Source organism: Haliotis cracherodii, unplaced genomic scaffold (assembly GCF_022045235.1).
Source record: "Haliotis cracherodii isolate W230 unplaced genomic scaffold, xgHalCrac1.p SCAF_13, whole genome shotgun sequence".
NCBI classification, from domain to species: Eukaryota; Metazoa; Mollusca; class Gastropoda; order Lepetellida; family Haliotidae; genus Haliotis; species Haliotis cracherodii.
Genome location: NW_027266268.1, coordinates 11294331 through 11304858, shown reverse-complemented (window position 1 = coordinate 11304858; position 10528 = coordinate 11294331). Strand labels below are relative to the sequence as shown.

At 39.6% G+C, this 10528-nt stretch overlaps 1 protein-coding gene across 1 annotated transcript; it reads left to right on the top strand.

The window, feature by feature from the left end:
* The first annotated feature begins 689 nt into the window (after window positions 1-689).
* Window positions 690-3001, top strand: LOC139459468 (uncharacterized). The gene is made up of 2 exons (XM_071240910.1): window positions 690-765; window positions 2574-3001. The coding sequence occupies exons 1-2, from the start codon at window positions 690-692 to the stop codon at window positions 2999-3001; spliced, it is 504 nt and encodes a 167-aa protein (XP_071097011.1).
* The last annotated feature ends 7527 nt before the right edge of the window (window positions 3002-10528 follow it).

Below are 10528 nucleotides of genomic sequence, written 5' to 3'. Positions count from 1 at the left end.
TCAGATTTGGGATGTGTTGTCCACAGCGCGATAAACGCCGAGGGGCTATTTTCATGCTTCAAAGGAGGCTCAGTTTGTCATAGCTCATATGTTTAGTGTGTCTCAGTCTGTGGTCAGCAGACTTTGGAACAGGTTCCTGCAGACATACAATGCTAATCGTCGGCCCCGCACATGGTTCCATTATTCCTCAACAAAAGTCCAACATTGATTATTCAGAAACCAGACTTTAGGCATATCTCGCTGTTCAGTGCGGTTCCGTGTAATGTTTTCAGATGAGTACAGATTCACTCCTGATTTTTTGTATACGCGTGGACGTGTCTGCCGGCGTCCTAACGAACGTCGGGCAATCGTCAACGTGAGGCAACATGGCAGATTTGGGGGTTGGTCTGTAATTATATGGTCAGCGTGACTGCCAGTACACCACTGCTTATTGCCGATGGAAGGGTCACTGAACAGTACTACCGAGACAACATACACGCTCAAAATATTTGTGCCGTTAGCGCGTGATCTTGGTCCACGATCTTTTTCAAGACGATAACGCTCGTACGATCTACATCAGCAAAATGTCCCCAGAATGCAACTGTCAATGGTCAGCACAAAAGGGTAAACATATTGACCAGTGAATCCAGTAATATAAACTGATAATGACTGATTGGGGTCTCTGATGTGTTGATTGTACGCCATCAGATATGTCACTGCATAGACTTCCACTGGATGCTGTTATCTTTACGCCGTACGCTAGCCCTACTGAAGACTGTTCTATAGGTAAGATTAATTTAATCATAATCACTATGCAATTGTTGAGTTTATCAATAGGGGTATACATGTTACACCCAGACTGTGAATTTAGTCATTTCGTGAAATAACTAGGTCTTTCAGTCATTTCGTTAAATGACTTGTAGGGTTAGTCATTTCATCAATGCTAAATTAGTATAGCTTAAACAAGGCCCATTCGATTTCCAAGTACAGGTATAAGTACCATTTAACCAGAACATGTATCCATGACATAAACCTATGTTAGAAAACCAGAGTGAGTGAGTGAGTTGGGTTTAACGCCGCTTTTAACATTATTCCAGTTATATCACGGCGTGTCAGCTTAATGTGGGAGGAAATTCCGAAGTGATGCAGGTCTCAAACGTTTACCACTTTGGTGAAACACACGAGCACGGGTATGGTGCTGACAAACCTAGAAACAAAATGGGGGCGAACCGGGATTCGAACCCACAATCATAGGCTTCTGGAGTGCCAAAGGGACGCAACTCTGCACCGCGAATCGCGACGCCTTAGACGACTGGGCCACCCGTGCTCCCTATAAAACCTATGCACATAAGATAACCGGAAAAAAAAAATCACTGTTGCACGTGAAATGGTGTTTGTACAAACAACAGCTCAACATAGATTCCTTTGATCCTGATGATGTTGGTAACAACGTTTTTAGCAGTGTTACCAAATTGCTATTAAATGTTACCAGATGGTTACAGATTGATGGTATCGAAGTTGAAGTTGACTGACACAGATACATTCTGAGGATAACATGATCATGAGCAATGTCTTGATGAAAGGATGACGATCTCTTTCACCATAGGCTCAGAAGCATTCTTCAATTAATCAATAATGATGAGCCAACTGTAAAAACACCGTTTTGGCCAAGACATTACTACTGTCCCCACACCCCACCACAAAGATCCGTACTGAGTTGCCAAACGAACATATTTCTTAAGAGATACTTAACCCTTTTCCAAGTGTATATTTGAAACCTTTTTCCAAGTGTATATTTGAAACCGAGGATCTATCTATTTAATTAGGGAAATCAATGAGTTGGTCCGAATTTGACAATCACATATTCAACAGGTTGTGTGCGGACCAGACGTACTTACCTATAAAATTCTGCTACAATGTGGTTGACTGACCTTTAAGGTCTAGGACTCTTATTATGAACCATGGCTGTTTGAACCAGTTACGATGAGTTACGTGTGTGCATATTAAAGCTTGTTAAGCCAATGGCATAATTACCTTCAAGATCGTTTACTCGTTCAGGCTTTCGAACGCGCACATGTCATAGGGGCACTGCTGTCATAATTGGGCATGAAATAAAAGTCAACACCAAGATCAAAGTAGACTTGAACGATTCAGCTATCGATGTGTGATTCTATTTTGGCACATGTCTATTAAGGTCAAGGTCACCAGATGTCACCTGTAAAATGTTTTGACGAAACAATTTTATAATCTGTAGTAATGTTAAGTCAGTAATCATATAAATCTCAGCAGTACATTCAAATCTGGGTAAATGTGTGCACTTAGGCAAGTTATCCTGACGTTTTGTGATCCGTGAAGATCCGTGAAGATGATGCATGTCCTCGTACCTCAATTGCGTATATCGATGCGATAGATGTCATTTACTCGATCGTCAAGTGCACACACGTTTATTTACAGATCGCCGTGAAAAAGCTTGACTATTGCTGAGTGCGGCGTTGAACACCAATTAATCTATCAATCATTTTCTTTAACAGGAAAAAGAAACTTGCATGTTCATATTAACCTATCACATCAAAATATGGTTCGTGTCATTTCAGATTACATCTATGATAAAACCACCAAAGAGGAACAGTTCGCGAACGTTCTGTCTTTCAAGGAATTCTGGGACGACAATACATCCACAACAAACCCAATTCCAACAGAAGGTAAACGTTCCGGCAAGCCATGTGCGTCATTTACAGCGCGAAGTTTTCCAGAGGCTCTCATAGCAGCGACCGGTGGGCGTGACCTCAGCATACGTGGCATAGGTGATTTCATCTCTGAGGGAAAATATCGCATGACATCTTCAGGCGATCTCTACAGAGATCCGAGTGTTACTCATGCAACAACAAAAGATGGAATATGTCTTGATTATCCACAATTGCCAGAACAGGTTCAGAACGCTGATCATGTTCAAATTCTGCTTGCTGGAGGATTCAAGATAATTGGCCATGGTCTATGGTATCTTCGTGGAAAACTATTCTGAAAGAAAATGATAATAAGTGATGGAAGCTTACTTGTTGGATAAACATGGTCAATATTATTAAATGTTGCGAACTCCATGGTTCCAGAATACCAAATATCTACCTATATTGAGAGCAAGACATGGAAAAGGGACAATGTTTGAATACCTTAGCATTACCTCAGCTATATTATATACGGGCTCATGGTTAATACACCTATTCAAGCTGACATGTCTTCTTGGTTTTAAATACACCATTCCTTTTTCTCGCTATCCTTGTTGCGTGTCGTGTTTTAAGAAATAACGATCTTGTTACGAGTAACAAACGTGGGGATTCCTGTCACCGGTAGCGCATGCTGGTTGTAACAGCCGCTTGCTTAATATAACATAGAGATCGGGAGTCGTATGTGACGGAGTCTGAGGTTGATCTAACTATCAACCACTGGTTCGCATGACCAAGCTGAAAACAATTGTTTCTCATTACAAATGTAACTCGTAACCTGATATTATTCAAATTGGCGGCATACGTATGACACATCCAGATCTACATCCTAACACTCCACAGTCTCAGTTGCCTTAAATCACCAAAAACAAGCATGTTAACCAAACAACCTGTTGAAACGACAAAAGTTGTAATGGTGATTTCCAACTGTCATTTTTATTGCTGATGATGATTGTCGACGTAATTTCATCCAAGAAATATATGCAGTTCTGGTTAAAATAACATAATCTGCTCGAAGATGGCATACTCAAGGCCCCGTAAAGATTCGGCGTAGAAAAGGTCTTCAGCAACCCATGCTTGCCGTAAAAGGTGACTTCACGTGTCGTAAGAGGCGTGTGGTCAGGCTCGCTGACTTGGTTGATACATGTCATCGTATCTCAATAACGTGGATCGATGTTGATGATGTCAATCACTGGATTGTCTGGTCCAGACTCGATTATCGCCGTCATATAGCTGGAATATTGCTGAGTGCGGCGTTAAACAACAAACAAGGTGTACTCAAGATTTACAAAACATTTAAGGCTCACATATACTCTTCAACCATACGTCGGCATACTTTTCATATCTTAGCCATTTTGTAGGAAGCAATAATACAGTTAGTGAAACGGCTTTGGTTTTTTTTGTTCAGGCACTTCATAAGCAAATGTCTGTGATCCAGTCATATAGGTTTCGCCACTATTTTTGCAAATTATGCCCAATGACGTATGTTTTCGGCAGTTCTTCTCTGGTGTTGACGTTTTATATTGATATATAATTTCCAAGTATAATTGTTATGATCGGTCGCTAGAAGATAGATCAACATTGAAAAATGACTGCCAGATTTAGATCGGTTTCGGAACTAAACCAACACAACCACAACCTTGCACGTTGACCATGCAATTCCTTCGGGAACGTGGGTAAGGAGGGGGTTATTCTTTATTTTGACACTGAAGTCAAACATCGTCAAATCGCTCAGAGCCATTAGTATTGTTGATTTTCTTTATCCACAGTAACACAAAGGCTCTCTACTCTTGCTTTAATGAAGTATGTGTGATCAGATTTGGGATGTGTTGTCCACAGCGCGATAAACGCCGAGGGGCTATTTTCATGCTTCAAAGGAGGCTCAGTTTGTCATAGCTCATATGTTTAGTGTGTCTCAGTCTGTGGTCAGCAGACTTTGGAACAGGTTCCTGCAGACATACAATGCTAATCGTCGGCCCCGCACATGGTTCCATTATTCCTCAACAAAAGTCCAACATTGATTATTCAGAAACCAGACTTTAGGCATATCTCGCTGTTCAGTGCGGTTCCGTGTAATGTTTTCAGATGAGTACAGATTCACTCCTGATTTTTTGTATACGCGTGGACGTGTCTGCCGGCGTCCTAACGAACGTCGGGCAATCGTCAACGTGAGGCAACATGGCAGATTTGGGGGTTGGTCTGTAATTATATGGTCAGCGTGACTGCCAGTACACCACTGCTTATTGCCGATGGAAGGGTCACTGAACAGTACTACCGAGACAACATACACGCTCAAAATATTTGTGCCGTCAGCGCGTGATCTTGGTCCACGATCTTTTTCAAGACGATAACGCTCGTACGATCTACATCAGCAAAATGTCCCCAGAATGCAACTGTCAATGGTCAGCACAAAAGGGTAAACATATTGACCAGTGAATCCAGTAATATAAACTGATAATGACTGATTGGGGTCTCTGATGTGTTGATTGTACGCCATCAGATATGTCACTGGTCAATACTAAACGTTTACTCTTCTGTATACATAGCACGCTTCTCCACTCTTGTGTACTAAACCTTAAATCTACCCTACTGTATAAACACTGCCTCTTACCTGTATAATAACTTGTCAACCATACTCTGTACATCACTGCTTGATAACGGTGTTAGAATCTACACCGAAACGTATCTCCTAATTGTAATTTAGAAGTTGTACATATATTTTATCCTTTCATAATATTACACGCAGATAATTATTCAACTGTGTGAGTACATTGAGAGAGTTACATTGTCCTTACGTCAATTTACAGACCATCGTACTGACTGAAGGGACAACAATTTTCACCTACTCGCTTGCTAAACACTACACCACTGGATTGCATTGTCCTTATGTCAATTTACAGACCAATGTACTGACTGCAGGGACAATATTCACCTACTCGCTTGCTAGACACCACACAACGGTTTGCATTGACGTACCTAAAAAACGCCATAAGAAATGTAAATTTGATATATCTTTGATATATTAAAATAACATAGCAAGGCCAACATGCAAACCTTTTATCACTGTGGCAAATTACAGCTGAACGTGACGAAGACATTGGGTGGAATAACTTCAGAAAAGACAGCATTGATGTCAACTACAAAGTTATTAAGTGGCTATTTCAACAACTTACTTTCAGATCCACTTTAAAACAGCGACTGAGGTCTTCAAGCGTTTGCCAAGAAAAAAACACTATGTCAGCCAGTTCATTATTCTTCCCATGAAGGCCGTCAATGCATTGTTATATACAATCACGAACTGGACATGGCTGTAAAGAATAACCGATTCAGTTTGTTCAATAAACATCACACGTCTTAGATTCAACGTCATAATGAAATATGTATTGCAAGCACATCTCCTGCATATTCAAAAAAGGTGAATGCACAAATTAGGTTCCAATCTACGGGTACTTATCTTTAAGAATCATTAAATTCCATCAACTACCTTAATGATGAAGCAGTATGGAGCAATATGAAAACTCATATAAGAGAGCAATATAAATACATTAACATAAAAGACTTAACTTAAGACGCAGGGAGAGTTACCAAACAGCAAAGTCGTGGTTCTCCGTTTACCTTTACATTATAAAAGCTTGATACTTTTTTCATCACCATCTGAATTAACTCGGCAACTAGTCACCAAACAATCTTATCTTATAACGAACTTGGTGTAGGGATACATCATTCGGATTTTACCACGAACATAACAGCAGACTATTACAATACTGTGCGAAATGGAAACATTGTGATCGTGAAGGTGGACATTTACAGCAGGATAGCTCTGTCATCTGATTACTGTACCGCATCCGACATTTGTTGTCACATATAATGCCATTCGGTCTAAACGTGGCTACAATTGGAAATGCATACATGGAAATTTTAAATCTCGGGCTATCGCATTAATGGTATATATTAACATCATCATGAATAGATCTGAACATGGTAATTAAAGATACGGTTGTGTCAACGTCCACGTAGCGCTGTCACTATCTTCTCTGTCTTGTTGTCCACTGCGACGATCAGTCCGTTTCCTGTCACAACATTAACATATGACTCAACACCTCACCGTCAACATAATATCAAGACATTGCCAGGAATGCTTATATGAGCTTGACATATAAGCTTGAGTTAATTATGTGTATTTTCTATGATAAGTTATACATCACCTGTACATTAGATACATATCCGAGAATTGAGATGATCATGTGCTATTTGCATATTTAACCGTACGTCTGTGCATGTAAGATAAAACGTTAGGAATGTAATCTACATTTCATGTATATAAGGTTTCAGAAAATATGATTGAACCAGTTCTACAATTACTGCGAATGTCACTCTCTAAATTATTTATAATACGTAACTTTTTTTCGAGTAAACTGTTATGATTCAAATTCAACATCACAATACAGTAGTATTTTTACTTTTTACTTATCAAAACGGCCTACTAAATAGCATCATTAAAAGGAACAATACAGCGGTCAGTTAATTGAATACATCTCACCGTATGTTCAAATGATGTCAAATACACACTCTAATTATGCAACCATTCAGGACATAAGTTTATAGTCAGCACAAAGAACATGCATGTGGTTGCGTTGTATTTAGTGCCTTCATAACCAACATTTGTGCAGAATGCCCTTTTCTTATTTTAAAACCATTTTTATTCTAAATCATGAAACCAAGGAAGCAATGTGTTGACCCTGTTGATGCACACATATGCATGCACACACACGCACGCACATACACAAAATAAGTTAATAAATTATAAACAACAAATTATAGACAACAGAACGAGTAATCGCGGGAACCAGCTCAAATGCCATCATTATAGACTGGGGTATCATATGTCTCCAAAGCTCTCTCTGATACATATTAGCAATCATGGAAAGCGGATATTTCAATTTCTAGTAAATGCTCCACAAATCGTATTTGTAAACTGGCAAAATAAACATTACACCCCCTCATCCTTTAACTTGCTATTTTTTAGAACATCTTGTCACTCCCTGCCAGTAGAAACCGGAAGATGGAATACAACTCCGTTGAATGAACGTTTATGCAAGTTGTGTGATAGTTTTGACATTGGAGATGAATTCCACTATATTTTCAAATGTTAATATTTCAATGAACAAAGGGAAATGTACATCCCAAAACTCTATTCAAGAAGACCAAATATCTTCCAACTCCAGCAATTATTTAACTGTCATAAGGTATCTGAAACTATGTAAAATTGTTAACATTATAATGAAAATTGTGAAAAAACTCCCGGTTAACCTCTGTCCGCCCTCATGTTAAATACTGTTTGTACCTCATATGCCCAAGCACTCGGGCTGTTCTGTTCTGTTTGCGTCAGTTTGTTAAAGGGCAACAACTCCAGCCGCCGGTCCGATTGATTGCCGTGAAAGGTGATCATTGACACTATGTGTAGGCGAATGGCTTTTGCAAAAGTACCTATGGGCCGTGTATCGTGGCAAAAGTTTGGTTGCTAATGATCAATAGATCATTTTTATAATGTATTGTTGTGAATAGTCATCTTTATATGGTTGCTGTCCTTTCTCGACGGGTTTTTAAAATCTGAAATTATGTATTATTTACACATTATTTGTTTTAGCATATTGGCGACCTGTCGTTGGTTTCTACCTATTTGAAGCATGCAGATAGCGCTTAGGCGTTTATCACGTTGTGGACAAGGCATAAATTCCAAACCTGATCACATATACTGTATTAATGCAAGAGTAGAGAGATTTTCGTGTTATTGTTGATATTGAAAATCTCCAATACTAATAACTCCGATAAATTTGACTTTCACGGAGGTGTCAAAATCAGCAATAATCCCATACCCAGGAGAATTACATGGTCCACGTGCATGTTTTTGGTTGTGTTGGCGTGTTGGTGTTAATTCTGAAACAGTTCTATTTCAAATAGTCATTTTCAAATCTGATCTTTCTTCTGACGACCGATCATAACATTTATAGTTCATGATCCATTTCTTTATTTCGACAGTTATATATGATCATAAAACGTCAGAGAACAACCAGTCTTCATCCTCAGCCGAAACATACATCATTTGGTGTAAACGGCAAAATAGTGTATGAAAACTGTTTTACTGAATCTCTAATGTCTAATGTCAAAACTATCACACAACTTGCATAAACGTTCATTCTTCCGGTTTCTATTGGCAAGCGGTGACAAGATGTTCTAAAAAAAAGCAAGTTAAAGGATAAGGGGGTGGAATGTTTATTTTGCCAGTTTATAAATACGATTTGTGGAGCATTTACTAGAAATTGAAATATCCGCTTTCCATGATTGCCTATATGTATCAGAGAGAGCTTTGGAGACATGTGATACCCTAGGCTATGATTGTGGTATTTGAGCTGGTTCCCGGGATCACTCGTTCTGTTGTCTCGTGAGGCAAGCGCCGGACCCCAGTGAATGGCGCTGAACAAATTATCAAGCTGTCATTACGTGAAGGTAAGACATCTTCCCGAGGCTAGAGAGTTAACCGACTCTAAAAGTCCAGTTTCCACCCTTGCCGAACTAGACTGGAATTCCTGGGCTCGATCGTAGCGCCAGCAGTGGCTATTAAGAGTCATGTCCTTTCTATGCCTCTCCTATCGACCGATCAGATTCAAACTCTCGTATCACATGCATTTGCTTTAAACTAAACAGTGGCGCCCAGTCAAGACGATTTGATCGATAATCAAGATCTACATTGTGATAAAACGAGTCTTACAATCGCGAAGTGCATCAAATCACGTGAGCACCTTGATTAAAAACATGAAAATACTTGGAAAATATCTGTTTACAACGAGTAAGCGGTGCACATGCTTTGCAAATCTGCATGACACTTTACGAACCGGATTTCGATTTCGGTGCGCGATTTTGATTGGACTATGCATAAACTTGCTAGTCCAGCCAAAATGTAACTCCATAATACCAGCCTTGTTCGGCAAGGGTGGAAATTGGACTTTTATAGTCAGTTAACTCGCTTGCCTTGAGAAGATGGAAGGTAAACGGAGAACCACCACTTTGCTGTTTGCTACCAAGTCTTCATGTTAATGTATTGATATACTAAAAATGAATCATATTGAAGGTGGTAAGACGCGTGTATTCAACTTATATCTTAGCTTGTCGAATTTTGGAGTAATATATAACGATTCGTCTATTCAGACACAATTATACTGTATGTTTGACCACATTACAGACTTAAAACTAGTTTACAACCTGCTATGTACGTGTTGGTTACATATCACTCTGTCCACTTCTTTGACATATGCCATTGTTTGCTTGGACATCTCATGTCAAATGTACTGCACATAGACCTTTTGACGCCAATGCTGTTTTTCTGATGTTATTCCACACGATGTCTTCTTCGCACTCAGCTGTAATTTGCTCACACTAGGATAAAAGGTTTGCACGTTGGTTCGGGAAAGCCCACACTTTCAATGTTATTTTAATTAATAAAAAATAAAAAAAGTTTGCATTTCGTATGCTGCTTTTTGGTGTACGTCAATGCACACCAGTGGTGTGGTGCCTAGCAAGCAAGTAGGTGAATATTGTCCAGCAGTCAGTACGGTGGTCTGTAAATTGACGTAAGGACAATGCAAACCGGTGACGTGGTGTCTAGCAAGCGAGTAGATGAATAATGTCCAGCAGTCAGTACGATGGTCCGTAAATTGACGTAAAGACAATGCACACCAGTGGTGTGGTGTTTAGCAAGCCAGTAGGTGAATATTGTCCAGCAGTCAGTACGGTGGTCTGTAAATTGACGTAAGGACAATGCAAACCGGTGA